At 44.5% G+C, this 10,000-nt stretch overlaps 3 protein-coding genes across 3 annotated transcripts in view; 2 read left to right on the top strand and 1 right to left on the bottom strand.

Annotated features, from left to right (window-relative positions):
* LOC134196237 (UDP-sugar transporter protein SLC35A5-like) overlaps positions 1-2,819 on the top strand; it is a 9,060-nt gene extending 6,241 nt beyond the window's left edge. The window contains exon 5 of the mRNA XM_062665321.1: positions 2,111-2,819. Coding sequence (XP_062521305.1) covers positions 2,111-2,819 — 709 coding nt within the window. The remainder of the gene's footprint in view (positions 1-2,110) is intronic.
* An 85-nt stretch (positions 2,820-2,904) lies between these two features.
* LOC134196238 (collagen alpha-1(XXI) chain-like) lies at positions 2,905-5,766 on the bottom strand. The gene is made up of 19 exons (XM_062665322.1): positions 5,648-5,766; positions 5,515-5,576; positions 5,324-5,415; positions 5,229-5,264; positions 5,114-5,164; positions 5,006-5,050; positions 4,892-4,936; positions 4,216-4,269; positions 4,115-4,159; positions 3,992-4,054; positions 3,888-3,932; positions 3,782-3,826; positions 3,678-3,722; positions 3,545-3,589; positions 3,440-3,484; positions 3,349-3,384; positions 3,260-3,295; positions 3,099-3,200; positions 2,905-3,043 (listed from the first exon to the last, which is right to left on the bottom strand). The coding sequence occupies exons 1-19, from the start codon at positions 5,668-5,670 to the stop codon at positions 3,011-3,013; spliced, it is 948 nt and encodes a 315-aa protein (XP_062521306.1). The 5' UTR covers positions 5,671-5,766; the 3' UTR covers positions 2,905-3,010.
* A 74-nt stretch (positions 5,767-5,840) lies between these two features.
* Positions 5,841-9,893, top strand: LOC134196387 (uncharacterized). The gene is made up of 20 exons (XM_062665500.1): positions 5,841-5,945; positions 6,198-6,301; positions 6,375-6,421; positions 6,494-6,529; positions 6,585-6,638; positions 6,704-6,751; positions 6,808-6,852; positions 6,914-6,967; positions 7,026-7,070; positions 7,407-7,469; positions 7,525-7,569; positions 7,643-7,687; positions 7,752-7,841; positions 7,901-7,936; positions 7,997-8,041; positions 8,109-8,144; positions 8,206-8,307; positions 8,543-8,567; positions 8,673-9,586; positions 9,647-9,893. The coding sequence occupies exons 1-20, from the start codon at positions 5,941-5,943 to the stop codon at positions 9,734-9,736; spliced, it is 1,929 nt and encodes a 642-aa protein (XP_062521484.1). The 5' UTR covers positions 5,841-5,940; the 3' UTR covers positions 9,737-9,893.
* Positions 9,894-10,000: the final 107 nt, after the last annotated feature.

The raw sequence follows: 10,000 nt of genomic DNA on the forward strand, positions 1-10,000 counted from the left end.
TCATGAAAGAAATGTGTGCGGGTTTGACTTTACATATCAGACTGAAATAATTATTTCTTTAGATTTGGTACTTCTATGACAGAACCTTGGATAATTGTATGCCTGAGTTGGACAATTGAACGCAAAATACTAAAGTACTTTTTTGGCTAGTCATTATCAAAGGTTAAAGGTGCACGCTCACAGTCACACATGCACACTTGAGTCGATCTCACGTGAGGTAGCTATAGCATCATAGCTATTGCACGTAACATATGCTCAAGTTTCCTGGCAAGAAAATCAATTTTGATCACCAGTAAGTCATTCGTATTGCTGTTTATAGGTTGTGTATGTGCAATGGTCAATACAACTGCAAAACTGGTTACCACATATTCAGTTGTTTCTGTGATCATGATATTTCTGTGAATTCTGTGAAGAAATCACGAAGCGCATAAATATAATTCGCAAATATTTAGGCCTATCCTCTGAGTATGCAGGCAGTCACTGTTCCAACACATGTACATGTGTGTACCCGTAACTGCCTTCCTGGTTGGAACGCAGAAATTTAATTTGCAGTATTAAAACTTCTGCTTATATTCTCAAATTGCAGACATTTAAGACTGCAAAAATAATCGGTTATATGGTACTGAACTGTTCAAGTACTAGTTCTTTTTGGCTGGTCACCATCAAATGTTAAAAGGGTACAGTATGCTCACGATCAGACATGCACACTTGAGTCGATCTCAAGTGAGACAGGGTTTGCATCTTAGCTATTGCACATAACATATGTTCAAGTGTCCTGGAAAAATCAGTTTTGATTACCAGGGTTGTGCATGTGCTAAGGTCAGTCAACAAAACTACTGCAAACTGGCTATTTAAGCGATTGACGGGCATGACAGTAGTGTAAAAGCTTTAAACAATACAAATTTTTGGTACTCACTGTAATTTGAGTGTGCTTGGTTACTCAGAGGAAGACTTGACTAGGGCAGATGCTAAGTGTGGGAATGACACGTGTGTGCTCTTCTGGTCACGGGCACAGCATAAGGCACCCCAATCAAAATTGCTTGTCATATTTAACCAAAAGTAGCAACTTTATTTCACAGAATTGAGACTTTAGACAAAGAAATTCTGAAAACTAGACAAACACCTTAGCTACTACTGTAGACGCGGTCTAACCCAACCTCTTACTGCAATGTCTTCATCCTTCCAATTGAGGCTATAGAAAGACTTCAATCAGCTTTGCCTTTAGTCGAATTAGAGCGGATTTCCTCTCGGTTACTGGGTGTTTGAAAAAGTGCACCCGTTTCAAAACGATGAAAGTGAGCGTGCCCTTTAACTATAGGAAGGTTTCTACTTGATTTGCAGGTCATTGAAGCAACTAGGTTTTTGCCATTATATCAGCAGGGACTTGCTTTTGTCATTTGTTATGTGTCATTCTCTGTTTTGTCTGTGGTTGTGCTACACTCCATGGGACAGTCTTATCAGTTGATAAATAGAAACCATTTGGTTTGAGGTTCTTGAATGTGATTAGATGATAAGTAATGATTTACGTCATAGTTATTATTTCTGTGAAAACAAGTCTCTCCTATGTGACCACTTCTCACCACCAGGGGGCAGCTTTTATGAATTGATCAACTTGATTAATTCATCAATTGATGTATTAACTGTTTGTTTTCTGGATGGTGTAACTAAGACATGATCTCATGAGAAAAGTGGATAGGAAAGTCCTATCTCATGGAAATGCCCCTAGACAAGGACTGACTTCAACTTACACTTTACTTCCTGTCTGGCATAAGTTTGATTATTGTCATGGAAACAATTAACATTAGAGAAGACTTTCATTTGTGATTAGCTTTATTATTAGTTTGAAGGGCTACTATGAATACTTAGATTAATAGTAATTATAGTGACTGGCAAGAAATTACTGTATTTTGTAAAACGATTTGTCTTTACATGAAAGAAAAATTATTAAAGTGTTTGATAATATGTATGAACAGTATCCTGCAGAGACGACCTTACTGACAAGTGGCTTGTGCTCTATAGCCATACTCAAGCCTCTTGTAATATTCTCAGCTAACAACAGCGTGTTCTGTTGCTTTAGTTTTGCTACAATTTAACTGTTATTTATCTACAGACAGAAGCTAACGTTATCTCAGTGGGCATCACTAGGCATTCTCTTCCTTGCCATTGTGTCGTTATCAAACCAGTCAAAGTTGCAGACATCGCAACACAACGGACCCCACAGCGTCAACCATGCTGCTCATGAGCATAGTGTATCTCTGGCGGTGACTAAAAAATGCAAAGCTAAGAGTTACAACACTCTCGTTGCAGTTAACATGAGCACCGAGGAAGAACCTGAAAGCATCTTTACTCAGTACGAAGGCCACTTTTTTGTACTTATCTCATGTTGTCTTTCGGCTCTGGCAAATATCTATAATGAAAAGATCCTAAAGGAGGACAATGGAATACAAGAGAGCATCTACATTCAGAACTCAAAACTTTATATTTTCGGCATATTTTTTAGTTCTCTCTCGTTGATACTCTTCTATCACCGCTTCCTCTTTGATTGTGGATTTTACTATGGTTACAGTCTGCTGACTCTTCTATTGATCGTCATTGGTGCATCTTTGGGGCTTACAGTCTCATTGATACTGAAGTATCGTGACAATATGTTTCATATTTTTGCCTCACAAATGACAACTGTTATCGTCATAACAGTTTCGTGGCTGCTTCACGACTTCAGACCGACTGTCGACTTCTTTCTGCTTGCTCCGATTGTTTTACTAGCAATATATGTTTACATACAGAGCAAAGATAAAGAAATTGTAGTTTCACAAGGGTAGATATCTAGTACTAAACAAATGCAGTGGATACTTGATGCCGATGAATCAGGCTTGGATGTAAAGAAATAGACAATGTTGAACGCGATTATGTAGAAAGAAAGTTATCCATATTCCGTTAACAGTAAAAGACCACTGAGGCTATAAGCTATTGTCCTGGCAGTATGTACTATGGGTCTTCTGTCATTCAGTCTTCATCCAGAGCTGCATGGTTTCGACACCAGGCACTGCAAAACAGATTATTCATGATCTAACACACACGTTTAGTATTGGTTTTTATACCTTCCATTCTCTTCCATCGCAGAAGTAAACTTTTTTAGTTTCTGGGTTATAACGGACTTGACTTTCTCGAACACGTGCGCATGGAGCAGCATCGTATCTTGTCTGACAATATACTTAGTTGGTCACGTGACTACGTCATGACTGGTAGTGCATTGATATACCTTTCGAATGAAATCTCCTTGGTTTCCTTTTAAACCCTAAACGAAACCATTTGTGTTACTAGATTTCATATGCGCAATTGTGTTCTTACATTGCTTCCTTTAGCGCCTCGCAAGCCTACCAAACCCTAACAATTACAAATAGGTAATAGCTGCGAACATACTTATGAGCTTGTGTAGTACTTTTTGTCCTGAGTCGCCTGGTGTGCCATCTGGACCTGGGTTACCCTGTCAGTAGTTGTTTAGTGCGAGCAGTTGATTTAAATCTAGTGGGTGACGGTCACTCACCTGTATGCCCGCTGGCCCGTTTGCTCCTTTTTGCCCTTTTAATCCCTGAGTAAAACAATGGTTGATGAGAAACAGTCATTGCGAATGTGCAATAGCAAAACACTAATTGCGCATGTGCAGATAGCAAGTGAACCTTGTCTCCATTCTCTCCTATGTCGCCTGTCATCCCCTCGTCTCCCTAGTTACAGTTGAACCAGGTCACAAGAGAGTTGATAACCTAATTGTTATTATCATTACATTTAGTCCTGGAACTCCGTTGCTTCCCTTGTCTCCAGCAGTTGGCTGCAATTGATCGATTATTTACAGTGTATCGATACTAGATTTGAGTGTTTTCTTTACTCACAGTTGAGCCTGGATTTCCTTTCTCTCCTTTTCTGCCTATAGGTCCCTTTATAATCATCATGTGAGCTAATGTGAATGGAATATATATGTGTTGAATACACTTACAATGTTACCTTTGAGGCCACCAAAGCCTTTATCTCCAGAAAATCCTTTCAAGCCTTGGGATCCCTGATTATTAACCAAATGATGTTAGCAATGTATTGAAGTGTATAGTCAATGTATACATACAGTGGTGCCTCTAGCTCCGTTTGGTCCTTTATTTCCTGGTTCTCCCTGGTAGTATGTATACTTGAGCGCGATTGTTAGTCAAGACAAAAGCAATTTGCTACCTTTGGTCCATTTCTTCCATCTGCTCCTCGATCACCAGGTATGCCAGCAGCACCCTATAACAATTAGCACGTTGCGAGTTTACCTGTTTGTGGTGTGTGTGTGTGTGTGTGTGTGTGTGTGTGTGTGTGTGTGTGTGTGTGTGTGTGTGTGTGTGTGTGTGTGTGTGTGTGTGTGTGAAACAGCAGCCTTCAAAACCAAGCTCACTATAACGTCTGTGTGCCTTGTAAACCACCAGAGACAGAAACATGATCAGTCTCTGACTAGTCAATGTCAGTACTGTCACCAACATTTTGCCGACAAGGCCTCCACAACCACGAGCATTTCTGTCATCAGAGAACATCCACACATCCACTCCTTCGATATAGTCTATGGTGACCTTGGCCTGCATTGTGCGTTTCTCATTGGGATGAATGCAGCAAAAGGAAAGGAGTGTGTCTGTGTCTGTGCCTGTGTGTGTGTGTGTGTGTGTGTGTGTGTGTGTGTGTGTGTGTGTGTGTGTGTGTGTGTGTGTGTGTGTGTGTGTGTGTGATTGGGTAAGTGTGTGTGCTTAGGTAAGTGTGTGTGCTTGGGTAAATGTGTGTGTGTGTGTGTGTGTGTGTGTGTGTGTGTGTGTGTGTGTGTGTGTGTGTGTGTGTCATGAACACTGGTTTCATGCTAAACGCCTTTCATTCTGACCTTCACTCCTTTCCTGCCTCGTATTCCAGGACGGCCATCATCTCCCTGTTTTTAAACATAACACAGCAATAAACACAACTCACTCTTTCACCTAAATCAGACTGCATCTCTAACTGGAGGTCCTTGTTCACCCAAGACACCATATCGAACATGACCTTTCTGTAAACAATTAACATCAGACTGCCACAAAAGCAGGAAAATTTGCTCACAATATTCACATACCCATGCAGCCCAGGGCACAGTGCCAGGAAATCCCTTATGTCCAGCATGCCCCTATCATTATATTTCCATCACAAACTTCAAGTTCTACACAGCAAAGAGATTAGCAGCTCCATACCTTGTTACCTTTTTCTCCACGGTCGCCAGGAGGGCCCTGCACAATGATAGACTAATTAGTTATCACAGACGAGGATCGTTCTAATATGATCGTACTCGCTCTCCTTTACACGTATCTGGACATCCCGGCGGCTCGAATGGATAGTGGGGATGATGGTGGCCGTCACCCGTGTGGTAATCAACAACATCTGTACAGCAACAAGAAGAGCGTAGGATGAGTAGGTTATCATAGCAACACGAGCATAGACAGACTCTTAGTGAAACGCTCAGAAAAAGAGAATTATTGCCTTGATCGAATGGTAAATGTGCTCCGACGTTGGACAACGTGATAATCAACGCAGCTACGAAGCTGTGAAGCCGACAGTTTTGTATTAGTTAGTGTAACGACATGACATTCTAGGGTTCGACGCTCTAGCGTACCCAAACGCAGTTGATTCCTTCATCGCTTCTTGTCCTGAGCTCCGACTCTCGACTCGCACGGCTCTAGCTCAACACACCGACTCCGAACAATGCCGTCTTTGTCGGGGGATTGCCAATTGTTTAGACGTTCCAGGCGATGGGGGCGAGCCATTGACGTCCTCTGGTAATTAAACGCGGCCGACGCATCACGCGAGTCGACGCCAACGATTAGAAATCGTTCCACACAATAGTCGTGCTGTTCGGCCTCCTAGACGTCAACGTTTTGTGCTCTTGCTGTCCGTCGAGGAGCAACAATGTGGTAAGAAGTGAACCTTTTGCGTCCGCGCTGCCGAGCCTCTTGCGGCGGCGGCGCCGTCGACTGTTGCGTCGCGTGTTTCTCGACGGAGCGTCGTCGCTCGTCGGCAAACTTGCGCTCACAATTTCGGACGACGTCTCGACTTGTAATCGACGTCGATCGCACGTTTTTCTATGTGTTCGTTCGAGCCCGAGCTCGTCAGCTGGTCTGACACCCGCCCCTCGTGCATTGTTGTCATGTCACTCTCCTCCGCAGGTTGCGATTTGCGACACTTGCGACGTGTCTCTCGGCTCTCAACGTCCTGGCAGTGCACGAAGACACAAAGGGAACGACAGTTTATAAAAAGATCGAGTATCCAGGTATATACGCCGGTCGCGACTGTCTTTTCCACATACGCGTTGCAGAGTCTAGATTCATACTTTTTGTATGCAGAACCGCCGTCTCCCGAGCCTTGTCCGTTCGGTTGCAAAGGCCTGAAGGTAAACAGTTGCAAACACTGGAACAGGAATGTTTGGTTTGATGCGCTGTTTTGAATTGTTATACACGGGCAGGGAGAAAAGGGGGTTCAGGGAAGACCAGGACGACATGTATGCACCAGTTCAAGGGTCTCGACAGTTGTATATATTGTAATGCATTGAACAGGGTAACCCTGGAGAGCGAGGATATCGTGGACCTCCAGCAATTTGGCCGCCATGGGTATGTGTGTGACTATGCTCACTGGTTTGCTGTTCTTATATGCTTGACTTGCATGTGTATTGCAGCCTAAAGATGCCGCATTGAAAGGAGCACGTGGTGATAAAGGAGATGATGTATAGCGCTCGGTTTGTTTGTTTGGGGTGATGTATTGTACCAGTTTAGTGTGCAGGGAGTCGATGGAAGATCTGGAGCTGGCGGTGATCCCGGAGACGCGGTATGGGTTAACTACCTTGTTTGTGAAGAGAGATTACATGTGTTGATGCATTTTGGTGTAGGGAAATCCGGGTTCGCGTGGGGTGGATGGAGAAAATGGAGCCGAAGGGAGCCATGTAGGAAAACGTTGTTTTCATGTGCAGTATTCGATCTATTTGATGGTGACCTGTATAGGGCCGTCCTGGAGCGCCTGGCGCACCTGGATCTGACGGTGACCAGGTAAGGGATGATGCTCGATGACGATGATTCCGTGTGTGTATGTGTGTGTGTGTGTGTGTGTGTGTGTGTGTGTGTGTGTGTGTGTGTGTGTGTGTGTGTTTGTGTGTGTGTGTGTGTGTGTGTGTGTGTGTGTGTGTGTGTGTGTGTGTGTGTGTGTCTTGTTAAGTGTATTTTATGTACGCATTATGATAGATTCATTATCTTGTTTTACTACATAATTGTGGTTCACTGTCATGTCGCTAAGTGCGTGAGCTCATAACTAGAGGGTCGACCTCGTCTCTGCTTAGCAATTGACTATTTTATCTCAACAAATTAACTCAGGTTGTGTCCTACTAGGGTCGTAAAGGTGGCAAGGGGGCACGAGGAGTGGAAGGTACGAAAGGCGCCCGTGGAGACAAGGTTTTGCTGCTGTGCAAGCGTTTTCCACAATTATGCTGCATCTGGTTTCTTTCAGGGTGTGAAAGGAGCAAAAGGTACTCCGGGTCTAGATGGAACAAAGGTTACTGCTTACCTGCCGCTTTGACTTGGTGGACTTGAGTCTAGAGTTGAGCTCTTTGTTTTCTAATTTGCAGGGTGCCAAGGGAGTGCAGGGTGACGATGGCGAAGACGGACGTCCTGTGCGTATCTTGGTTTTCTTCTTTCTCTGAGAGAATCGGGTTGCTAAGAGAAATTATTCAATAGGGTGCAAAGGGCGCAAGAGGTGTGAAGGGTGAGATGGGAGTCATGGGGAATACAGGCGGAGAAGGTCCGATTGGGTCCGGAGGTCGACCGGTGATCTACAGCAGTCGTCGTATTGGTCGATAGCGTGTCTTATAATATTGTGTGTGCAGGGAGCGAAGGGACGAGATGGTGCGCGCGGACAGACAGTGTGTTGGTGATTGGTTGGCATGATGTGACTAAAAGGGTATAGGATTTTCTCATTTTAGGGGAAAAAGGGGGTGATTGGCAAGACCGGGAATGATGGAAAGAAGGTGTGTGGATGTGGTTTTATTGTAGTGTCAACACATTGTCCGTTTTCAATGTCGGTTTCCATTGCAGGGAAAGAAGGGTGAAACGGGGCCTTCTATTGACACGGTGAGTTGCTGTGTTGTCACTGTGTTGCGGAACCGGATTGGAGTTGTGTTATACCGCACAGATATCTATTAATGCTGATGTGTGCACGGGTAGTCTGGAAGGTCAGGTTCGGTATGAACCTAATCGAAATCTACTTTACTACTGTGATGGAAGCGAGTGGAGAGTGAGTCATATTGTTTTGCATTAATGTTGTGTGTGTGTGTGTGTGCGTGCGTGCTTGCCTGCCTGCCTGCCTGCCTGCCTGCCTGCCTGCCTGCCTGCCTGCCTGCCTGCCCTGTTTGCCTGCCATGTTTGTCTTTCATCAGTTCATGCATACTGTTGAGTTCAGCATTTCGTTCCTCCATCTTCTTTGCTTTTTGAACTTTCAACTAATACTCTCGTTTGCTCTCTTTATTTAGTGCTTGAGAGACAAGCCTTGCTCAGGTAAAAACACAAGAAATGAGACTCTTGTAGTGATCGAGTCTCGACGATTTCTGAAGTTAATTGTCGCTAGTTTCGTAAGTTAGTCAACTATCCTTCGTGTTTCAGGAGTAACATGCGAACAGAAACTGAAAGAGGGCGAATTGTTATACAGGTTGAGGACAAAATTGAGGTCCGCCTGCGTTGCTGTCATTATCGACGAATCAGGATCAATGAGAAACGAGCAGTCTTGGCTGCCGAACACTATACAAAAGCTAGAGAAGGCGCTGCTCGACGTTTCGATCGGATCGAGAATTCATAACCTCTACGCTATGGTCGGTTTCGGTCTCAGAGACACCCCTGTCCGACTCATCCTGCACAACGGCCTCATATGGTACAACGCGGCCGACCTGCTAAAGTCGGCTGAACAATTAAGGCACGACGGCGAGTTAGAAGACGGGTTCTATGCCATCAAGTATGCCATTGAGAACATCCAGTTTCCTAGCAATTGTGTCAAACACTTTATTCTCATGACCGACGAGGCGCGCAAGGCGTCGAGTTCGGGCGTCGGTCTTACAGCGGCGTCGACTCTCAAGCTTTTGCAAGACAACAACATAACCCTGAATGTGATCGCGAATATTGCGCTACAACTCAACAGCGGTGCGGACGTCTTTGCGGTTACTAGCGAAGGCAACTCTTTCGGCGTCGGCCGCAGCAACACGTTTATCTCCTACTCCGATCCGTTGTCAGTGGCGGCGGGTGCGAGTTTCTGTCAGTTTTACAAGGATTATGGCGAAATGGCTTTGAGGAGCGGCGGCGCCGTCTGGGACATAGAGACGTTGCGTAAAGCACAGCAGGCGGATATGTTTCGAGAGGTATTCACGGCTGCTTTTGCGGAGGTGAAGAAGCGGGAAATCGTCGCCGCATCGAAGGTGTGCCAGCAGTGCGTCTGCGCAGACAGCGGTTTCGGTCAGCCCGAGCTTCAGTGTAGCGAGCATTCGAACAAGGCTTACTGCAACTGTCGTGTTTCTGACGGAGAAACGGTATGAAGCTTGGTTATTCTCGGTTCGTGTGTGTAACACTCTTGGTTGTGTATTCTGTAGGACGAAAGCTGCCAGCGTTTTGAGAATGGAGCCTCGGGAGCGTTTGATCCGGGAACTTTGGCCCCGGACGACTGTTCTGTTCCTGAATGACAAGCATCGGTGCCTACACTCGATGATGTTGAACTAAGTTTCTACAACAGATACTAGCTTGCAGTACGATAGTATATTAGTTGGCTGTTTCGTGTAAGTCTGTACGTATACCTTCTCATCAATCTGATATTCTCAACAAGTTGATTGTTGATCATCACTTGTCTATTGGTTCGGTTTGAATTGCCTCGTTGTAGCTGAGTAGTGTTTAGTTAATAGATTTCGAATTAAGAATATAAACGCCTACTGGATTGGTATAGTTTTAGA

The sequence above is a fragment of the Corticium candelabrum genome, chromosome 21 (genome assembly GCF_963422355.1).
Source record: "Corticium candelabrum chromosome 21, ooCorCand1.1, whole genome shotgun sequence".
NCBI classification, from domain to species: domain Eukaryota; kingdom Metazoa; phylum Porifera; class Homoscleromorpha; order Homosclerophorida; family Plakinidae; genus Corticium; species Corticium candelabrum.

Excerpts from the sequence above, each read along its gene's own strand:
- LOC134196387 (XM_062665500.1), top strand. Across the intron at positions 6,422-6,493 it reads TCGGTTGCAAAGGCCTGAAG|GGAGAAAAGGGGGTTCAGGG; the intron begins GTAAACAGTTGC and ends ATACACGGGCAG. Across the intron at positions 7,937-7,996 it reads ATGGTGCGCGCGGACAGACA|GGGAAAAAGGGGGTGATTGG; the intron begins GTGTGTTGGTGA and ends TTCTCATTTTAG.
- LOC134196238 (XM_062665322.1), bottom strand. The coding sequence starts at position 5,670 with ATGAAGGAATCAACTGCGTTTGG. Across the intron at positions 3,827-3,887 it reads AAGGAAATCCAGGCTCAACT|CCAACTGCTGGAGACAAGGG; the intron begins GTGAGTAAAGAA and ends GATCAATTGCAG. Across the intron at positions 3,201-3,259 it reads AAGGAGATTTCATTCGAAAG|ACAAGATACGATGCTGCTCC; the intron begins GTATATCAATGC and ends GTATATTGTCAG.